Source organism: Trachurus trachurus, assembly GCF_905171665.1.
Source record: "Trachurus trachurus genome assembly, chromosome: 12".
In the NCBI taxonomy this organism is placed as follows: domain Eukaryota; kingdom Metazoa; phylum Chordata; class Actinopteri; order Carangiformes; family Carangidae; genus Trachurus; species Trachurus trachurus.
The window spans coordinates 26,179,976-26,202,622 of NC_139908.1; the positions used below are offsets into that span (position 1 = coordinate 26,179,976).

At 42.8% G+C, this 22,647-nt stretch overlaps 1 protein-coding gene across 1 annotated transcript; it reads left to right on the top strand.

Annotated features, from left to right (window-relative positions):
• The first annotated feature begins 307 nt into the window (after positions 1 to 307).
• Positions 308 to 22,008, top strand: chd1 (chromodomain helicase DNA binding protein 1). Its single transcript, XM_083983741.1, has 36 exons — positions 308 to 644; positions 2,079 to 2,193; positions 3,929 to 4,139; positions 4,858 to 4,989; positions 5,102 to 5,289; positions 5,430 to 5,698; positions 5,793 to 6,018; positions 6,607 to 6,707; positions 6,803 to 6,981; positions 7,116 to 7,258; positions 7,489 to 7,705; positions 7,850 to 7,939; positions 8,621 to 8,811; positions 9,504 to 9,692; positions 10,697 to 10,859; positions 11,322 to 11,474; positions 12,152 to 12,223; positions 12,311 to 12,460; positions 13,897 to 14,045; positions 14,526 to 14,622; positions 14,714 to 14,809; positions 14,905 to 15,081; positions 15,193 to 15,353; positions 15,443 to 15,484; positions 15,568 to 15,701; positions 16,412 to 16,550; positions 16,881 to 17,031; positions 17,420 to 17,542; positions 17,679 to 17,822; positions 17,906 to 18,214; positions 18,324 to 18,455; positions 19,261 to 19,439; positions 19,530 to 19,629; positions 19,719 to 19,764; positions 19,857 to 20,130; positions 21,494 to 22,008. The coding sequence occupies exons 2-36, from the start codon at positions 2,141 to 2,143 to the stop codon at positions 21,774 to 21,776; spliced, it is 5,463 nt and encodes a 1,820-aa protein (XP_083839867.1). The 5' UTR covers positions 308 to 644; positions 2,079 to 2,140; the 3' UTR covers positions 21,777 to 22,008.
• The last annotated feature ends 639 nt before the right edge of the window (positions 22,009 to 22,647 follow it).

Below are 22,647 nucleotides of genomic sequence, written 5' to 3' on the forward strand. Positions count from 1 at the left end.
ATGAATATAGACATTGTCATCCTTTTTCTACACTAACTTTTCAGGTTTTTCCTTTAGTGTTGTGGCCTGTCTGTATCAGTGGATAGAACAGTCCTGCTTTCTTAAAAAGGGAACTATCTGGCTTATCCTTATAACAATGCTTTCACATTTTACAGTCCTGCTGATTGAATTTAAACAAACCTCTCAGTGTACAGTTTCATTTATCACCAAGAAGTCCTTACAGCTCGCTGCCAGATGTTTGCTGCTGTTACTGTAATGAGAAGCCCAGTCGTTACGTCACTGCCCGGGGTTTCCTAGTGAAGTGAACCCTACGGTGTCATGGCGGAGGCCGGTGGTCAGAGGACCCTGGACTGAAATGCCAGCTTTCTACGATCGCAGTTGACCGACGAGCGTTAGACTAAACTTATAACTATAACGGGAAAGGGGACTTAACTTGTTTTTTTTGAAGACGGAGGAAAACCAACATTGCACCAGTTTTACGGAACTGAATCGTTCGGGGCTGCTCTCCCGAACTGGGAGATAGCTAGCTAGCGTAAGGTAGCGTTAGCTACCAGCAGCTGCTAGCTCACTAGTTAAATAAAAGAAGAAAGGACCTCAGAAGTGGAAAGGTGGATTTAAACAACTATTTCATTGGACTTATCCAGGTAACATAAATAAATGTAAAGTATTATACAGCGTTGAGCTACGCATCTCTTAGTTGAGCGAGAAAGTGAGCTAACGATGCATGTTTATATGGTAAAAGCCGCGAGAAGTGAGCGGCGAATTAAAACAAGATGGAAGAGGGTGAAGTTAGGTTAGCTAATTTGGGTTTGTGGGTTTAATGATGAATAGTAAATAAGTTCAGGGACACCATGGTCCACTGCTTGCACAGACATTTGCATAGTGAAATGTAGTTCTCTGTTAAAGAGCGAGTGTCGACCGTGACTGGTGAACGAACAGTCCAGCGGTTCGCTACTCAGATGAACTGGGGCAAAGTTTTGTCATTTTGTTAGCTTCCGTGGTAGCCTCGTGCTTCACAGCGTTAGCCAATGGCACTTTCCCTGACAACCCCAGTAGGAGCAGGGCTACCATCGTCCTCAATGTTTACGGAGCTCACGTTGACTTTAAATAAATATGGCACCACATCTAACATTTGGCTCACATGGTTTCGACGCATTTTGTGGAAGTATAACGCTAACTGCTGAATTTCTTGTTTTTACAAGTGTTATACTTTTCTTACATATAAAATCATAACGTTAGCATAACACATTAGCGCTAACAAACAGTTATTGATTATACTTAGGAGATAGTTGTTAGCATCGATATAGCTGTTGATGGCAGCACTATTTGCCGATTGTTGTGGGATTTTGTTGTCTGTTTGAGTATTGAGAGAAAAACACTTCTGCCTGGCGCGTTGGACGTTTCTGTGTATGTTGCTGCTACGCACCCCGCCAATAGCTGACACTGGCGTCACGAACCGGTATTAGCTAGTTAGCAACATGCTAAACTGTAGTTACCAGTCAGTCTAAATAGTGCTCTGAGTCGAAGGTCGGTACAACCCCGATTAGTACACGATAGTTTCTGGCCATGGTTGAGGTTAGTGTGGTTATTTTGTTGGTTAGAGTTTTCCCGGAGCTTTGTGTGAGTGAGATAACACGCTGCTGCTGCGCAGGCCCGATAGGCCTCTGCGGTGAGGGAACAAATGCATTTAGCAACAGCCGACCGCACAGGTCTATCTGTTAGAGTTTTAACTTGAAATATGAATGTAAAAATGTTTAAGTATGGAACAAAGCCACACGATCTGACCCTGTACATCAGCACAGAGCATAAATTAGTTTTGGTTTTCTTAAAATCTCGTGCGTATGTGTGGTGACAGCTCCACAAGGACAGTTCATTTGTTGAACTTTGATGCAGGGACTATAGTTTGTTTGGGATGGTGCACACTGAGCTGCACATGCCTTTTACTTTAGGATGTTTACCCGCGTTGTGCAATTTTTTCCAGGTTGTGCTTAATATGAACAACACGGCATAAGTGTATATTTCTCGCATTCCAAGGCGGTATTTCTCATGTTTTTGGTGCGATGTGTGTTTTCTCTCAGGTTAACCACGAGGAACATAGTACAACAGGTCGTCAGGTGAAGTCTATATTTTGGACTTCAACATGGCTGGACGCAGTGAGGATGAAAGTGTAAGCAACAGCAGTGGAGAATCAAGGTAAATCAGTCTCTCACAAAATAACATCAAAGTGCTAGTTGATGTTAATCAAAATTTCTATCACCTTTTTTCCCCCTACACATAAGTTCAGTTCAGAAAACTTTATTTATCCCATACGGGCAATTCAGTTTACAGCTCCCAGTTCAATTAAGTTAGAAAATGAAAAGCACAACACATACAACAATCATTCATTGGACATACAACTCTGACACTCGACTCTCAGTTTTCAGTAAATCAGTTCAACTCATGGCTTCCCAACAGCGATGTCATGTACATGTGCAGATATTCTAGAGTATTCCAATATGGAAAAGAATGAATAAATAGGATAAAGTAAATAAATAAACGACAAGCACAAAACTACTCAATAACATTGGCATTCATCAACCTAATAACTGAAGGGATAAAATAATTTGAGTTGCGATTTGTCTTCCTCAGGGGGGCAGGACAGGATCAGAAAGCTTTGGACAATTTGTCTCACACTTGTTTGTGTGCAGGTCGGACTGTTGTCCTCTGTTTGTTTGCCTCTAAATGTGCAGTTTATAAACTTACAGACTGATATCTTATGGTTTGCCATTGTTATTTTGCACAAGCCAGTGCATATCAGTTTACTATTCAGTTCAGTTTTATTTATATAGTGTCAAATCACAGCTCATGTTATCTCAAGGTATATTACAGTGTAATATCAACACCAGTACAACAATATTAAAGCTTATATTGTCATAGCCCAACCAGGATATTGGCTCACCCTGGTCCCTTCCCCAAAAGGCCAATGGAAATGTTTTCCTTGCCTTTGAGATTATTAAAGAAGATAAGATCTGTGACAATCAATAGTTTATGATCCCACCAGGTTTAGATCATCTTCACTAATGAACTAATTTATGACATTTGAAGCCTAAATACAATCAACAGAAGTAACACCCTAATGTGAGACTATGAACAAACTGCATCAAGGTCACATGACTTAAACATCAACATCACTAAACTTCAACTCGTAATTTCATTTAGATCTGACCTTCTGCAAAAGCATGTCCTCACACACACTTTGTAAGATAGTGAGGGTAAACACAACAAGGCTGTAGAGGTGGACTGGTGACTAGATAATGTGATAAGCTTCTGTTGTCTCTTCTAGGCACTAGTTAGTGGCTTTAAGGAATCAGAACTAGAGTATTGTATTGACAGATTTTATGTTGAAGAATAAAAGGTAAAAAATGTCTTGAGCTTGTGTTAACCATTGACCGTATAAGTCTAACTAAAAACCCACTCAATTAATACATATTATTCAGGTATCCAGGAGGTAATTATTTTCAAAATAGAATCAATTAGTAATCCAACACCAATGTACAGTTGATGTTTTATCTAACATATTGTGTTGCCAAATAATTTTACACTTTATGTATTAAAGTTGCGTGAGGACAGACTTTTGTTGCCAGAGATCAGCTTCTTTGTGTTGACACTTTTTCACTGAAATGGATGATTGAACTGACTGATTTCACCAATTATGTAAAGCAAAAGCAACACTTTGTGGCTGTGTGCCATCACGTTAAATGGTATACAAGACTGTAATAGATGTTAATACAGTTTAATAAAGGTTTACAACTGTAGGATGTGCTGGTACGCATCAAAAAATGGAATAGAAATTTGATCTATTTGAATGAATGAGTCAAACTGATTTGGTCTATGAATGATTGATCTATTAATCACTAACGCACATGCGTCTGTTTTCTATTTTACGTAGTAACTCGGATGATGAATCCGGTTCTGGATCGGGCTCTGCATCAGGGTCCGGCTCAGGCTCCAGTTCCAGCTCCTCCAGCAGCAGCAGCAGCCAATCAGGGAGCAGTGACTCAGGAAGTGGCTCAGATTCTGGCAGCCAGTCAGACTCTGACACAAAGAAATCCAAGGAGAAGATGGAACCACCAAATAAGTCCAACATCGATGGAGCTGAGGTAAAGAAACGGTCATCGATAGATGACGACTTGTCGAAGGAAAATGTTTTAATGTCACGTGTCAAATGTAAAGCTGATTTCATACTATCACTAATGAAGTGCTTAACACTGTGTGAAACCCTTTATCAATATTGACTGTGCATGTCCATCTCATCTTTGCATCATGTGTTAAAAAATGCAGAGTTGTAATACTCAAAATTCACCTGGCTTAAAGGGATAGTTCAACATTTTGGCAAATTGGATCATTGCCATATATGCTATGCTATGCTATAGTCATAGTAGTAGGTTTGTTACTTTTAATTGTTGGTGAAAGCTGTTTTTAAAACGGTGGAGCAGAGCCGCAAGCTGCTCAGAGCTATGCTACGGAGGCGGCTCATGGAATTTCTTGGTTTCCCTCAGCAAACTCATCAAATACACAATCCAACAACTTCAAAACACTCTGGTGGACAAGTTGTGACCTGCACATTCACCACGCTATGAGATAATAACGGAAAGTTGCGAGACAGAGTTGTTCTTGAGGCAAATGCAGTGACTGCTTGCTGAAACAATGCCCCTGATGGGAATGCGCATCAGCGGTTTTGCATGAATTTACCTCGAAAACAACTCGGGTAACAGACCTACACACGGTTCTTTTTGGGTGTTAAACACGGATTGTCATGTGAAAGCCCTCTAAACCTCACATATTTTGGTTAACCTTTGACCTCATTCTTTGATTTAGTTCTGGAAGTCCAACCCAAGTATCCTAGCAGTGCAAAGGTCTGCTATGCTCAGGAAACAGCAGCTTCAGCAGCAGCAGCAGCAGCAGCAACTGCAGCAGAGACAAAGCTCCTCAAACAGTGGATCTGATGAGGTTTGTTTCCACTGAGGTCTAATCAAAACACACTGGAGATTTCATCGGTGTACCAAAATGTAACGTCTTCAAATCGATTTCTTACTCTGTGGTTGCTGATTATCTTTTCTAGGACTCGTCCAGTAGCGATGAATCAGATTCATCGAGTGGATCGAAAAAGAGAAGAAATTCTGGCTCCTCTGACTCTGGATCTGGGAGTGGTTCTGGATCAGACTCATCAGCAGAGGACAACAACAGTGATGAAACGGCGTCAGACTATGAGCCCAGTCACAAAATCAAAAGCAGAAAACCTCCAACCAAGTAAGTGAACGACTGCGCGTTTAATGTCCCAATCATGTCCCTCCACAGCGGTCGCTCACCTCCGCTGACCTGTGATCTTTGAAGATACGCACCATAGTTTGGCGTATGCATCATTTTCTTCACCTCTTGTTGTGCCTCAGGATGAACTTTCGGAACGGGAAGAAAAGCAGCAAGCAGAGGAAGAAGAAGGGCTCATCTTCTGATGATGACGACGACAGCTACAAGAAGGCGGCGTCGGCGGGGCCGCGGCGGCAGGCCACGGTCAACATCAGCTATAAGGAGGACGAGGAACTGAAGACGGACTCAGACGATGTCGTGGAGGTTGTGGGCGAAGACGTCCCGCAGCCTGAAGAAGATGAGTTTGAAACACTGGAAAAAGTGATGGAATGCAGGGTTGGAAGGAAAAGAGGTAAGGGAGATGACGCCATCCGTTCTTATTTAACCAGGACCTTGGATGAATGAAGAAATATGTGCTAAACTATTCCTTTTTTCCCTCCCAACAGCGATAGGAAGTGTAACCACTGTATACGCGGTAGAAGCAGACGGGGACCCCAATGCCAACTTCAACCCCAACAAAGAGGCTGGTGATGTCCAGTATTATATCAAATGGAAGAACTGGGCCCACATCCACAACACCTGGGAGACAGAGGAGACGCTCAAGTTGCAGAATGCCAAGGGAATGAAGAAACTGGACAATTTCAAGAAGAAGGAGCAGGAAAAAAGGAAATGGTGAGAGCTTATTTTATTTACACATTATAGAGTATGAGCTGCAGGAAACACTATTCACATGTGGTGGATTCAGGGGAATCCGGCGACTATAACCATGCTATCTGAATGTAAACATTTCTATCCTCACGCAAAAAAAAAGGGAAATATCACCATGTCGTCCCATCTAAACAATCAGAAACACTGTCTCAAATTGGTCACATGCATGTAATAAACAAATGTCTCTTGTAGTGTAAACCAACTGCAAGGCCCCGTTTAACCTCTGTGAATCTAGAATAGCGCCTCGGCTAACCCCCGACCCCATGTGACCGATGATGACCGGCCGCCGTAATTGGTTAAAATTGTAATAGCATTTGTCTCCTTTAAAAAAACAGATGCCTCATTTATTTCATTGGGACTGTTGCATCAGTATGACAAGGTTAACTGTGGCTGACACAGCTCATGCTCCATACAGGGATTCAAACGGCTCAGCTTCTGCTCTCAGACCTGCTCGGTTTGAGGATGAAAAGTTTTATGTCGTAGTTTTATTTAATACCCACATGTTATAAATGAATTACAGACTATTGTTTACATGTTTCCCTCTCTCTCCAGGTTAAAAGCGGCTTCTCCAGAGGATATAGAATATTTCAATTGCCAGGAGGAATTGATGGACGACCTGCACTCTCAGTACCAGTTAGTGGAGCGAATCATAGGTGGGTTTTCTGCTCTGTACTGCTTGTGTACATCGAGGTCTTTACCCAGCGCCGCTGTATGTGACTAAATACGTCTCTGAATTTCCTCCGAGCAGGCCATTCGAACCAGAAGTCGGCGGCAGGTTACCCAGACTACCTGTGCAAGTGGCAAGGCTTATCGTACTCGGAGTGTAGCTGGGAGGACGGCGGTCTGATCGGCAGAAAGTTCCAAAAATGCATCGATGACTACATGAGCAGAAACCAGTCCAAGAACATTCCATCCAGAGACTGCAAGGTGCCGTACAGTCAGAGTCTCAGTGTGTTAGTTATGCTGTGTATTTGTTTGTTTGTTTTGATGAGAATCAGCTGATTAATCTGAGCCTCTCTCAAATGATCTGAACACCAACTAACTGTGGTTCTGCTCTGTAGGTGCTGAAACAGAGACCCAGGTTTGTGCCCATGAAGAAGCAGCCGACTTACATCGGCGCAGGACTGGAGCTGAGAGGCGCAGCACTGGAGCTGAGAGACTACCAGTTGGACAGTTTGAACTGGATGGCTCACTCTTGGTGCAAGTACGACTAAAACTTATACCTAATTCTCACCTTCATAATATAATGTGCTGCTGTTTTCTATCACACAAATGCAAAAATTCAAAATAGGGACAACATGTTTCTTTGCTACACACACAGATCTATGAGGGAAAGTATGTAAATAAACAGAATAGATCCCAGGTTCACGTGTTGGATGTGTTCTAACTGAAACTCTAACTCAGTCTGATCTACTGCTGTTGTTTCATTCATAGGGGCAACAGTTGTATCCTCGCCGACGAGATGGGTTTAGGGAAGACCATCCAGACCATCTGCTTCCTCAACTACATGTTCAACGAGCACCAGCTGTACGGGCCTTTCTTACTGGTCGTGCCCCTCTCAACACTAACCTCCTGGCAGAGAGAGATCCAGTTGTGGGCCGCCCAGATGAATGTCGTAGTCTACCTGGGAGACATCAGCAGTAGGAACATGGTATAGCACCTGTTGCACGCTCACACACTGAATATGGCTTCATATTGTCTTCTCTTGCAGTCAAATGTTTAGATATACAGGATGCATCTCAAATACAGTCATTGATCATAATGTTTCCTTTTCTCTCCTGCTTTCATTGAACAGATCAGGACACATGAGTGGATGCACGTCCACAGCAAGAGGCTCAAATTCAACATCCTCCTCACAACATATGAGATTCTCCTCAAAGATAAGGTGAACAGCTACCTAACCTTATTATGGAATATGGTCTTGCCATTGTTTGTGTCACATAGGCTTGTCATGATACCAGAATTTCAGTAGTCGATACCAATACCAGTATATTTCCACGGTTCTCGATAGTTTTTCAATATCACAATAAAAATAAAAATACTCACGTGCGTATAATGTCCGCATCAGTCCCGACAGGACTCGTCACAGCGCGCTGAGGGCAAAGTTGTAATTTTTCCGTACTCATGGTACAAACTCATGGTAAAAAAGGCAGGTACTGACATCTTTTCTGTCCTTCCAGAAAAAACGTTTTTTTGGGATTGTTGCGGGCAAAAATCCTTGATTATGCGGCACCTTTTCTTTAAAAAATGTAATGGAATACGAAGGATATTTATGCAACTTTATGCAACGAAATTGCAGGAAACCTGCAAAAAACTGTGGTTTGATGAATAAGAAAATTGGCAATTTATGCGGCGAAAGTGCGGCATCTTTGCGGACTTCGGCTGATTATGCGATTGCATAATTGCGGTTTTCTGGAGGGACTGTATTTCTTTTGTGTGTCGGCATCGACTTGGTACGGTCCTCATGACAACCCTAGTGTCACATGAAGTGGTAAATGTCAGTTCTAAAGTATTACAGTATGATGTCAGCACATAACACAACTGTAATAAATGTGTGTATCTCCAGTCGTTTTTGGGCAACGTTAACTGGGCCTTCATCGGTGTGGACGAGGCGCATCGTCTGAAGAACGACGACTCCCTGCTCTACAAGACCATGATGGACTTCAAGTCCAACCACAGGCTTCTGATCACAGGGACGCCGCTGCAGAACTCGCTGAAAGAGCTCTGGTCCCTGCTGCATTTCATCATGCCCGAGAAGTAGGTCACATCCACCGTTACAGCTTTGTCTGTGCTGTATGAATATAATGAATATGTTCACTGGTTTGAGGTGTAAAACACGTGACAACATGGCACATGTGACGTCTTGTGTCCTCAGAGGGAGCTGGGATAAATTGCAGATAAATCAAGTGATGTCACTGTAGTTGTTATTTATTTTGACTGAAGACACAGTGCTATTTCTACCAGCATAACACCAAAATCACAGAGCAGAGTGTTTGCAGATGACTTGAACTATGCGATTCAGGCATCATGTTTTGGCAGAGGGACGATGTGCTGAATAAAAAAAGTCATCCTAGAGAGACAGCTCTGCTTGTCAAATATTGTTTAACATTGTTTTTAATTATCATTTTATTCATGTATCCATCATCTATCCTTTTTCCTCTCTTTGCCTCAATTATTAAAATAAAACAATCTAGCAAAAGAAAAAAGAATGAGAGAGGATACAAAGAAGCTCAGACAAGCAAAAAGTACACAAAATTTAAGGAGTTAAAAAATTAAAAGGAAACAGAAGCAAGGTATCAAAATGTGGTCATTCTTAGGAGCCAGTGTATTGTTACACCAATCTCAGTGTAACAATATGAAATATGATGAAAACAAAGTAACACAGTTTCTCTGACTTTGTGTCCCGTACTGTGAGCTGACTCTCCTGTATCTCTGTGTTGTGTCTGAAGGTTTCACTCTTGGGAGATGTTTGAGGAGGAACACGGTAAAGGCAGGGACTCTGGCTACACCAGTCTGCACAAAGAACTGGAACCCTTCCTGCTGCGCAGAGTCAAGAAGGACGTAGAGAAATCCCTGCCCGCCAAAGTGGAGCAGATCCTCCGAGTGGAGATGAGTGCTATCCAGAAACAGTATTACAAGTAAGAGCTGCATGCTACGCTAACATGTAATCAAAGAAAACATGTTTTAGTCATTAAGTAAACCACACACATTCATGTTTCCCTGGCTGTCAAAAAAAGATTAATAACCTACAAATTACTACTAGTGACTTTGCTGTGGACATATTCATGGTGAGGAGATAAAATATAAATCCAGTTTTTATAAAGATGAAAGCTCTAGTTGCACCAGTATAGATGTTCACCGCCTGCTGAGTGATACACAGAAGGGTCGGTTATTATTTAGGGGGTTACGAAGGCCTACAAACTACGCGTCCTGGAAAACCTGGAAAATGGTTGACCTATTTTTCATGGAAAACACATGAAAAATTTGGGGAAAAAAGTTAAATGCCCTGGAAAAGCTTGAGTTGTCCTGGAAAAGTATTTATCACATTGTGACATCAGCTACCAGAGCTCTATTTGGTACCAAGGATTTCTTTTTTGTCTCTTTTTTTGTTTAGTCTGTTTAGTGGGTTTATTTCGGTCATGTAAAAACATGTACAATAGACAAAGTATAAAAGTGTAGATACGATACAAAAACAAAACACAACCAAGAAAGAAGTGCCTAGTGAGAAAACCTATTGTCTCCTCTGCTGAGTGACAGGTAGAGGAGCAGCAGAGAGCTGTAGAGGCCGTGATTTAAAAACAAAAACAACATGTTTGTGTTGTTCTTTGATCAATGGGAAATAAAGGAGCAGCATTAAATTCAGGAAGTAGCAGAGCTATGCATAGAGCCCATTTGTCATAATTTCTAAGCATGTAAGAGATGATTTCATAGATAAGTTAGAACCATAGACTGCACATCTTTGAGTCAGACTTCTGGGGGTGAGAGAGGAATAAACATAGAAACAAACTAGTTAAATGTACAAAATAAAGTACAACTGTGGAAAAGAACACTTCTCCAAAGCATGAATGGGATGGGGGATGTATTATACTGTAGCAGCTGGAAAGTGGGAACCCTGAATAAAAGTGTGTTGTGTGTGATTTAGGTGGATCCTGACGAGGAACTACAAGGCTCTGAGTAAAGGTACCAAAGGCAGCACATCAGGATTCCTGAACATCATGATGGAGCTGAAGAAGTGCTGCAACCACTGCTACCTGATCAAGCACCCAGAGGACATCGAGTTCCTCACCAGAGCTGAGGCCTTACAGGTCGGTTGGTTTGTGTTATAGTGTGTCACATCAGGCTGACAAAGTTGTATATAAGTGTCTCATTTGGTTTCATGATTGGCATCTAGCCAATAGCACTGGATGTTCAGAGTTGAGGATGGAAGATGAAGTTGTTAAAACACATTCTGCTTTTTAGAAACCCAGATTATTCATCAGCATCATGTTCACAGAGACATGAACTACCATAAGTTTCACATGTTCGCTGTCTGTCATCAGTTTGTTGCTCAACAGGTGAATTCACAGTGGGTGTTTAGGGTCACCTCTCTAAAAATAGCTGCAGCAGCATGAAACTGACTCTGAGCAGTGGGAGTGAACCAGAAAGATAAACAATGAGCTTGAAGTAGCAGATTCAGTTGATTATAAACTACCCCCCCCCACCCACACACACAGACAGTCCCTCATGCTGCTACAGGCTCGACCACTAACTGTTATTCCCTCTTGCAGCAACTGATTCGCAGCAGTGGGAAACTGGTTTTGCTGGACAAACTTCTGGTGCGTTTGAAGGAGCGAGGCCACAGAGTTCTCATCTTCTCTCAGATGGTACGGATGCTGGATATCCTGGCTGATTACCTGAGGAGCCGGCAGTTCCTCTTTCAGGTAGCTACAAGCCGTTCTCGCATGTTCTCTCATCATGTCAAGTTCAGAGTCACTAAGATGATTTTTTAAAATATTTTTCCCCCTTTTCTTTTGTATGATGATAAGTAACATGGCAGCCACACGATTAGCTGACTGGACAATTGCAGGAATCAACAGATGTTCCTTACAAACTGATGTATAGACATGCTTCACTTATGGAATTTCATTTCAGCTAACTTGAAAAAATGAAATGTGTTTGGCTTCAGAACATATTCAGACTCTCGTCATCATTAAATGTTACTGTGTTTTCCTTTACTACAATAACATTACATTCTAAATTGATAATATTGCCATTATTGCCCATCCCCAGAACCCAAGTCTTAAAACATGTTTTAACTTGTCAACAAGACAAATGGCAGTTTTGTCCATTTACATAAAAAAAAAAAAATGTATTGTGCAAGTTCAGTGATTAACAAACAACACAAATGGCACTGGACAGTAGAAACAAGAGGTGTAACATAACCAGACAATATATAGGACAACATGGACAAAACCAAACACCCAAACAAACAAACCAAGAAAAAAAAGTCAATTTACAATTGAATCTACAACAGACCGTGAGCGCTTATGCATGTTATTGGAAACCACTGTATGGCTGGTATAAATGTGTGAATCTGAATTGTTGTATGTTTTTGCAGAGATTAGACGGCTCCATCAAAGGGGAGATGAGGAAGCAGGCATTGGATCACTTCAACGCCGAGGGCTCAGAGGTGAGTTCTGTTTTCTACTGCAGCTTCACTTTCATTTAATGAATTCAGGAGTCTTATATCGAGTCAACCCTCCCTATGTGTTTGCAGGATTTCTGCTTCTTGTTATCAACGCGAGCGGGCGGGCTGGGAATCAATCTGGCATCGGCCGACACGGTGGTAATCTTCGACTCAGACTGGAACCCCCAGAATGACCTGCAGGCCCAGGCCAGAGCCCACAGGATCGGACAGAAAAGACAGGTCAGCAGCCACTGACTTCAATTCACCCCTGTTTCTAGTTCTTTTTTTTGTTGCAACATATTATGCAACGGGTTTGCAAGCTGTCACCAATACTAGTTTATACAGTTTGTTACTTACAACATACACAAAAGATCTGGCTCTCATAAGTCTGTTACACTGTGGAGATGATGTAAATAAAGATTAAACTGTTGTGGATGCTGAACCGAGACTGTGCTCTACATGAGAGAGAAAAAAGTAAATTTATTCTGAGACAGTGTGTGTCACTGCAAAGTATTACATCTGTGGCAAGTTGCACCACATGCTTCAGTTAGTTTACATCTGTTTCTCAGTGAGATCATGTGAGCTGGTGTATTTACTCCTAACCCCTAACCCTAACCCTTTCCCTGTTTGCTCCCTTTGGTATGGTGATCTAAATAATATCCTGTGGTGTGTGTGTCTGAGTTGCACCATTAATTTCAAACATTAAAGTGTGAGCATGTTTAAGATGAGGGAAGAACATCAGTGAAATCCCTCCTTAACTGTTGTGAAGCAGCCTGGTTTTAAAATGGGTCAGGATTCTTCTCCTCAGACTGAACCAACAGCAACACACCATAGTGTTCACAGTGCTGGATTGTTTCTGTGAGCTTCGTGTAAAGCTGCTAGTTTCCAGTGTTGTAACGGGAATTAACCTTGACCTGTGTTCCAGACTCATTTAATCTGAATGTTTAAAGTTTCATTAAATGTACAAGAACCCTGATGAGGACAATAGCTGGCCAGTGGGACAGTAAAAGAGTGAAGCTCTGATGGGAAGTGTAAACTGGACATAAACAGAAACAGCAGCTCCACAAAGAATAGTTGAAAAAGATTAAATTAGTATATGTAGACTGTCCAGTTACCAGTAGCTTATCAGAACTTCAAATGAGTATAAAACGGGAAAAAACCTACAGCAAATCAAACTGAACTGCAGTTAAAGAGGAACTATGCTAGTCCAGTCGCTTTTCCTCTGTTCTACTAACCCTCCTCACGGTCATGTGCATTTGTTTACAAAGAAGGCAGCAGGAAATCAATCAATAGAGCGGTAGATAACGTTATATAAACTTTAAAAAGTCTATAAAGGTCTAAAATTTACATATGTGTAGTTGAATCTGTCATAAACAAGAGATTACGGGTTACGGGACATGTTTGTGTCGCGGTGCCACAGAGACAGAGGTTGGTTTTCAGCCAAGAGATGCAATAAGTGACACGCACGTGAAAGACAGAGAGAGGGCCTCCATTCCCCCTCGTAACAAGTTAAGCCATTTATTAAACCATCACAATTATTCTAAAGCTGTTTAATTAAGGTACAAAAACAATGTAGCATAGTTAAGCTACAAATCCTCTTTAAAAGGGAATGTAATGTGCAGTCAGGAGAAGTGACACTGTGCCGTACATCTCACTGTTTCCTCGTGGCCCGGCAGGTGAACATCTACCGTCTGGTGACAAGGGGCTCGGTGGAGGAGGACATCATCGAGAGGGCAAAGAAGAAGATGGTGCTGGACCACCTTGTCATCCAGAGGATGGACACCACAGGGAAAACTGTTCTCCACACTGGTGCTGCTCCCTCCAGGCAAGACAAACACACACACACACATACACACCACCTGGTTCCCTTTGTGTCTGTCGATCATCTTGTTAACGACAAATGTGTCAAAATCAGGGCAGCTTTTCTCCTTTTGCCTGTGTACTGCAGACAGCCCTGACCTGATTTATTAATGTTTGAGTTTTCCATTCATCTGTACAACTCTCATGAATATAGAATCTCAGGAACTCCTCGAGGGCACTTTTTTCTCAAAGATATTCACACACCCAACTGTCTTTACTGATCATCCTAATTTTTCTCTCTAGACGTCTTACAAGTATTTTTATTTTATGCTAAAAAGTTTGCCCAGACTCGAGGATAAAATGATTAGATTTTGGTGCTCAAAGGTCAACGTCACTGTCATCTTGCACCAATATTCCAAATCAGATTAATCTCCAGGGTTACGTCCAGAAAGGTTTCTGCTGCACTTAGCTGCTATCTTAGTTGGGTGTGTTTTATTTCCTACAGCTCGGCACCTTTCAACAAGGAGGAGCTTTCTGCCATCCTCAAGTTCGGCGCTGAGGAGCTTTTCAAAGAGCTAGAGGGAGAGGAGCAGGAGCCTCAGGTATAAACTTATCGACTGAGTTGTATGAACACAATTAACAGTTTATCTGCACATGCCAGAGTAGAATGTCACGGTCTGTTCTTCGCTGTAGGAAATGGACATCGACGAGATCCTCAAAAGAGCTGAGACCAGGGAGAACGACCCTGGACCCTCCACAGTGGGAGAAGAGCTGCTGTCTCAGTTTAAGGTTAAAGATATTTCTCAGACATTATTCATAATGGTTACACTCTGTTGCTCAGCAGCTTCCCACTTACAGCCGTTTTGTTGACCCGGCCTGTGCAGGTTGCCAACTTCTCCATGATGGAGGAGGAGGAAATCGACATCGACTCTGAGCGCAGCCAGCGGAGTTGGGACGACATCATTCCTGAGATGCAGAGGAGGAGGATGGAGGAAGAGGAGAGGCAGAAGGAGTTGGAGGAAATCTACTTGCTACCACGCATGAGGAATTGTGCCAAACAGGTAAACAAGCATGATTACCAGCATTTAGATTTTGAGTTTTCAGTGTCAAGTCTGTGCTGAGGGCTTTTGCAGCAGAATCCCCGGGTGACTGTTCTCGGTTCATGTTCACAGATAAGCTTTAACGCTGTGGAGGGCCGACAGAGCAGGAACAGAAGATACTCTGGGTCCGACAGCGACTCGCCTTCAGACCGAAAGAGGCCAAAGAAAAGAGGGCGGCCTCGGACCATTCCGCGAGAAAACATCAAGGGTTTCAGCGACGCTGAGATCAGGAGGTAAAGGTTTCAACAACAGGTTCTGAGTGTGTGGCTTTTCCCAACTCCCTCCCAGCAGATTCCTCTTAACATCTGTGATCCATTTCCAGGTTTGTCAAGAGTTACAAGAAGTTTGGAGGACCACTGGAACGGTAAGCCACATCACATTTTCAGATCTTATCATCAACAACTTGCTACATAGTTGGCTGACGGCGTATGTGTGTACTTCCCTCAGGTTGGATGCTATCGCTCGTGACGCTGAACTCGTGGATAAGTCTGAACATGACCTGAAACGATTGGCTGAAACAGTTCATAACGGCTGTGTGAGAACACTACGAGAAAACCCCTGTGGACCAGAAAAGACCTCAGGTAACCAAAGAAATAATGGTTTCCACACAATGTCACAGGTTTAATTTCTAAATCATGTGGTTTTAAATAACTTGAATACTTGAGAGCTATTTATTATTAATCCTGCTGGAGGAAAGAGAGCAGCTTCGTCAAGTTTTTATGGTTTAGGTAAGGGCCGCAGAGAGAGAATGAAAAAATATATAATCGTTTGTTTTGTCTAATTTACACTTCCGGTCGTTAAATTTGGGGAATTTTGCCGCTTCTGTCTGTCCCTAAATGTGGGGGCCGGCTCTCCACCACTTCATCACTTTGCAGAAAACTTAAAATATCCCTGCATTCTTGAACCAGAATATCCTGAGATTGCCACAAAAGCACGTATTAATTGAATGAAAAACGTAACGTACAATCGTTTTTATATTATGTGTGTAAAACTGTCCACTGGTGACCAGTCTGTGGTTATAAAAAGGTTGAGAACCTCTGGTTTAGGAGAATCGTAAAAATTCTTGCTGTTTGACTTGAATTGATTTAATGGCTATTCAAACATGAAACTAAACCCTGATCCATCACTTCAGTCAGTCCATAATCAGTGGTGTCTATACAGACCAATCGAATGGTGCAACGCTTGCAAGATGGTTTCTCACTGCTTCTATTGATCTTTGATCAGCCTCAGTAGTCCTAATCAGTCCTAATCTGGATAAAACTGCTTGTTTTTCCGATTGTTTGATAACCAGGAGGCAGACGGGGGAAGGTAAAAGGCCCCACATTCAGGATATCCGGGGTCCAGGTGAATGCCAAGCTTGTTATCTCCCACGAAGAAGAGCTGGCTCCACTCCACAAGGCCATTCCTGCTGATCCAGAGGAGAGGAAGAAGTAAGGCTCCAGATGAAGTGCATGACTTCTGTTAGACACCATCAGACACCACAGCTCGGTTTTATTGGGCTGTTTTCACTCTTGATGAACAGACTCTATAGACTATAAGTCCTTTTCATATTAACTGAATATAAAGAGTCCAGAGGCTCTTCTCTATTGGTCTAGTTCTGTCTCTTTAAGAAGGCGGAGTCTGGGTCATTGATTTATTTATTTGTCAGCCCCAGTCTGTCATGTCCAGTAAGTTAATGGCACATAATAGATAAGAGATAGATCATTTCCACAAGAATCAACCCAGTCATGATGAATGTATTTGTGTGTGTGTTTGAACAGGTACATGATTCCATGCCATTCAAAGGCAGCTCACTTCGATATAGAGTGGGGGAAGGAGGACGACTCCAGCCTCCTGATCGGCATCTATGAGTACGGTTACGGCAGCTGGGAGATGATCAAGATGGACCCGGACCTCAACCTCACACACAAGGTGAGTCGGATGAACACAACTTACTATGACATGGCATTGTGAAGCATGGGACAGTATTCAACACCAATAGATAAATAAATAAGATAATTGCACAACCCTAAATCCATACCAAAAATATGTAAGAACATCACAAGAATTAAGAGCCAAAGTTGAGTTACAGAGAAGAGAGATGGAGGTGGGGGGGAAGGATTGTTTAAAGCGGTTGCTTTTATAACGGATGGCTCTATCCATGTCACTTTGACCACTCATAGTCAAGACTGATGTGCCATTGTTTCCAACAGCAAAAGCAACCATGTTTGTGTCCTTCCAAAACACTGCAACATCAACGCTCTTATGTTGTTTGATAGAAAAATATACAATAACGTGAACTGTGTCCACTGTTGATCAGCTCCTACCAGACGACCCCGACAAGAAGCCGCAGGCCAAACAACTACAGACCAGAGCAGACTACCTCATCAAGTTACTGAGCAAAGACTTGGCCAAGAAAGAAGCACAGAAACAAGCAGGGACAGTAAGTCCACCAGCGTCACAATCCTCATATGACTTGTTTTCATCATTGATGTACAAAGTGTAGGTAACAATAATAGGTTAAAATGTCTACCAGAAACCTAACATACCCCTGTGTGTGTGTGTGTGTGTTTGCGTAGGCTAATTCACGGAAGAGGAAACCAAGAAGTAAAAAAAGTAAAACTCTGAAGCCGACAAAGACAGACGAGGTGATTAAGAGTCCGTCCTCAGACGCCCCGTCAGACAAGAGGTCAGAAGATGAGGACACGGTTAATGAGGAAAAGGTACGTCCTGATACCAGTGAGTTTGATGTTTCCTGTTCTGAGTTTGGAGTCGATGTGTGTTGATGTGTTTCCACTCTTCTCAGGAGATCGCACCAGTGAAGCCACCGAGCAGACGGGCCCGACCGGAGCGGGTGGTGGTGAAGAAGGAGGAGGAGGAGGAGGAGGAGGAAGAAGAAGAGGAGGAGGAGGACGGGGACGAGGAGGCGGAGCCCGAGCAGGATGAGGGCTCTTCGTCTGGGGAGAGGGAGGTCAAAGAAAAAGAGATCAAAAAAGAAAGCAAGAAGGAGAAGAAGGAGGACCCCTGGGAGATGAAAGAGTTAAAGGAGCCAAAAGAGAAAAAAGAAACAAAGCCCGTGGAGGCTGTTCACAAGCAGGAGGAGAACTCAGAAAAGGTGAGGCAACAACTATACAGGACATGATCAACAGTGATTAAATGATGAGAAATGAAGGAGAATACGTGATGATATGGTTGGGTATCAACTCTCCGTTGTTGTTCATCAGAATGAAGTAAAAACTGAGGTACGAGAGCGGACGAAGAAAGCCACCGACGTCCCGGTTCACATCACGGCCAGTGGAGAGACGGTGCCCATATCTGAGGAGTCTGAGGAGCTGGACCAGAGGACCTTCAGCGTGGTACGTTTCACTGACCGCCTCTGAGCTAATGACCCAAACAGCCTCTGTGTTTAGTTTGATACAACCATCATGATGGGGATTGTGTTTATTGTCAGTGGCCTGTTCACATTCTCAATCGTTAGTTTAGTATGAAACGTCTTTGTATATGAAACGTTTTGTTATTTTCCAAGGCTTTGTTTATCCTCCACTGCCTCATGGCCTAGCACGGATTGGTCACAACATTTTATACATATGATACACGATGGGATCAGATAATGGGGCTGATCCATGACACCGATCTATTCGCTTCAATTCTATATTTATGAGGCGTGTCAGCAGCACAACAAACACAGAGCAGCAACGTTTTACAGAGTTAGGAAAGTAATGTTAAAGTCCAGCCTGATGCCTTCACTGTCTTCCACATGGCAAGGTATACAGTTCAACAGTGGTATTGGATCGGTATCGGTGGATACACTATAGTCCAGGTATCTTTGAGCTTGTATGTAGACCAGCTATTTTCACTGCTGGTCGACACAGCAGCAACCATATATCTAGCCTGAGGCCCAACCAGAGTCATCTGTAGGGTTTGGGCACCGAGAATCAAATGGAACAGGTTCGATTCCATTGCAATCGTTCAGAAGTTTTGATTTTGGTTCCCCTAAATGATTCTTAAACAATTTTCATAACGGCGGAACAGAATAAAAGGAGCTTGAGTCAAAACATGAGCATCCGCGAGAGAAAGGAGGATTGTTGTTGGTGCAGAGAGCTAACACAAGAGGAAGGTTGGGGGGAGTTGCTGGAGTTAATTAGCGTCTGAATGTTGCAGTGTAAGGAGCGGATGCGGCCGGTGAAAGCCGCCCTGAAGCAGCTGGACCGGCCGGAGAAAGGGCTGTCGGAGCGCGAGCAGCTGGAACACACCAGGCAGTGTCTGATCAAGATCGGAGACCACATCACCGAGTGTCTGAAGGAGTACTCCAACCCCGACCAGATCAAGCAGTGGAGAAAGTTCGTAGACGCCGATGCTCATCATCAACACAGGTGGCATCTCTGGATGTGTGAAACTAACCCGGAGCTCTCTGTTCTGTCTTTTTACAGAAACCTGTGGATTTTTGTTTCCAAGTTCACAGAGTTTGACGCCAGGAAACTTCATAAACTGTATAAGCATGCAATCAAAAAGAGACAAGAGAACGCCCAGGTAGGAGCAGGCTTTACAGTAGTTTGGATTACACCATCATATCCTGTTGTTGCTGTTGTGATGATGATGTTTATTGATGATTTGTTCAGGCAATGGAACAGAACACTAGAAACACTCACGGCTATAAACATGCAGGTACAGTGGGTTTCTTCAGTCCTTCTGCTGCACATCCAAAATAAGAAGTCGTGTAATAAGATGAGCACTGATCGATTCACCTTCCTCCTCAGACGTGGAGAGACTGAAAGACAACTCTCACCAGGACGAGAGCAGCAGGGACAGCTACAGCTCGGACAGACACCAAGCTTCAGGTCGATACCACGAGAGCGGCGGCAAAGAACGGCACAGCTCCGAGTCCCACAGGAAGACCTCCGGAGGAGAGTCCAGGAAAAGACCGCACTCCTCCTTCAGCAACGGCAAAGACCACCGAGACAGAGACCACTACAGACCGGACAGCAGGGACAGAGATAGAGATAGAGACAGAGACAGAGACAGACACGACAGGTGAGAGACAAAGACCGGCAGAGAAACACTGCTGTCATGTGTCTGATCTAAGCGCAACAGTTTAGATCCTGGAACTTAATCATTTGGTTTGTAGTGGTGTTTGTGTTTGGAAAGAAAGAAAAAGTTTCAATCGTGACGTAATCGTTCTTTTACTGCTCTTGTTTTTTTCTGGCAGTGTAGATGTTTTCTTTAATAATCCTGGGTTTTAAAAATGCTTATTTCGGTGCTTTCTCCTGGCGTCACATCCCCACTCTGAGTTCACCCAATCAGCACAGAGTAAACCTCAAGCCCCGCCCAGGTAGTTGTTCAGGGCTGTTTGGAGTACCTACCCCAGGAGATGGTCCTTCAGGGACAGTTCCTGCTATGGAGACAAGTTAATGACCCCAGCCCAGTGAAATGACCCCCAAGTTCCTGCAGTGGAAACGTGGCTAATCTTTTCTTTATTATTATTATTAATTCATTTTTTCTGTATTATTTGCATACATAAAAAAAACTGCAAGGCAATTTTATTTGTATAGCCTGTTTTTACAAACAGTTTGTCTCAAAGGGCTTTACATGGCATCATAACAACAATCTTCTGTCCTTAGACCCTCACATCCACTGAGGGAAAACTCCATAGAAAACCCTTTTAACAGGGAAAAAGCAGTTTGTGCAGAGTAGAAGGGAATGTGTGGGTGAGGTCAGAAACCCAAAGAGGGCTTATGGAGTGAGTTTCTGTGAAAAAAAAAACAATAAAAAAAGAATAATGATTATAATAATCTCTCTCTACATATGACTGTAAGTGACAGTTATCAGGGTCCAGCAGCTCTACAGGATATGGATTTCAGTTGCCCCTTTGTAGGACTAAGAAACTCTCATTCTGTTTTTCATTAATATTGTTTTTCCTATAAATTAACTACAAGTAGCAGTAACGTAGTTAATAATCCCAGCTCTGTAGGACGTACAGTTGATACTGTTTGTTTTTTTAAGTGAAATGTTTAATAAGCTAAGCAACAAAAGCTTTAATCATTCATAACCACATTTTATGCATGAATTTACATGGATTAGACCTAGAACTGTTAAAATTTAATCAATCAAATTGTATTAAACCTTTTAAACAAACCAGAAGCAATTCAAAGCTTTACAGTTTGATTGAAAAACAAAAACAACTTAAGGACTGAAATCAAGAAGGAGCTATCAGTGAAATAACAATAAAAAGGAATAAGAACAAATACATAAAAGAGACACAAGATCAAGAGTAAAAGCTAAAAAGGATCGATAAATAAACACTGACACTGGTACAGAATATTTCTTCACTGTCCTACAGCGTTTTCTTTTGACAGTCTGGTGCTGCCCACTGATGCAGATGTTTGTTTCCGTGCAGATACTACAACGACAGTAAACACAGGAAGCTGGAGGAGTTCCGCAGCAGCAGAGACCACCGGCTGGACGCCAAGGACTACCCCCACTCGGACCAGCGCTCCTCCTACCGCTACCACTCGGACTGGCAGTCGGAGCAGCGGGCCTCGGCCAGCGGGCCCCGCTCCCCCCGGGACCAGCGCTCTCCGTACGACTCGCGCTCGCCCATGGGCCACCGCTCGCCCTTCGACTACTCGTCAGACCACAAGAGCACACCCGAGCAGATCTGGAGCGGCCGCAAGACATAACAGGAGCTGCGTGGGTCTGCTCCCAGCAGCCATAGACTCAGCAAAATGCCTTACAGGGACTGTCGACTCCAACCCGAAGCTGTTCGGAAAAAAAAAAACACTGTGTATCAGTCAGTTCAGCATGACTGTCATCTCCACGCTTCAGCTCATCTCGGGAACCTGGGAGATGAACGCCGGGGGCGCGGCTCAAACCAGGTAGCAGATTATGAAAAAAGAAACAAAAAAAATCAAAGCATATTTTTATATTTAAGAGTTGAAAGCTGCATCGTTGTGTAGGCTCAGCAGCATGCAGCACGATCTTTTCTTTTTTTTGTTATTTTTATAAAAGTTTTTTTTTTTTAATTCTGGAAACGGACACAAATTGACCCTGAGTGCTGCCTCATATTCCCACCAACCCACGACACTGGATCCTGTATTTGACTGTTCTCTATGTTCATCTGTCTTCTCTGTCTCTCATCATGCTCAATGTGATTATCAAGCTTATTTAAGTGTCAAACTCGACGGAAACGGCACATGACTATGATTAGAAGCTGATGTAAAGGTTGAATCCAGTCTGGGCTCAGGCTCACCACCTGAAGTACCTCGTTTACAGCATTTCTCATTTCCTCAGTAGGTTTTCTTTTTTTTTCCACCAGGTGTGAATTATTTAATAACATATCTTAGCTGTAAAAAATAACTTGGATTTTTTTTTTTTTTTGAGCATCTTGTATCATGTTTTTCCTTCAGTAATACCGTTGTAAATTTTTGTAATATAGTAAATCAGTGGTCTTTTTCCTCAGGCTTTTTGGATTTATTATGACTCTACTTTTCCCCATCAACTCAGGCTTTTTTGTCGTTCTACTATTGACTTTATGTACAATAGGTCTTTCCT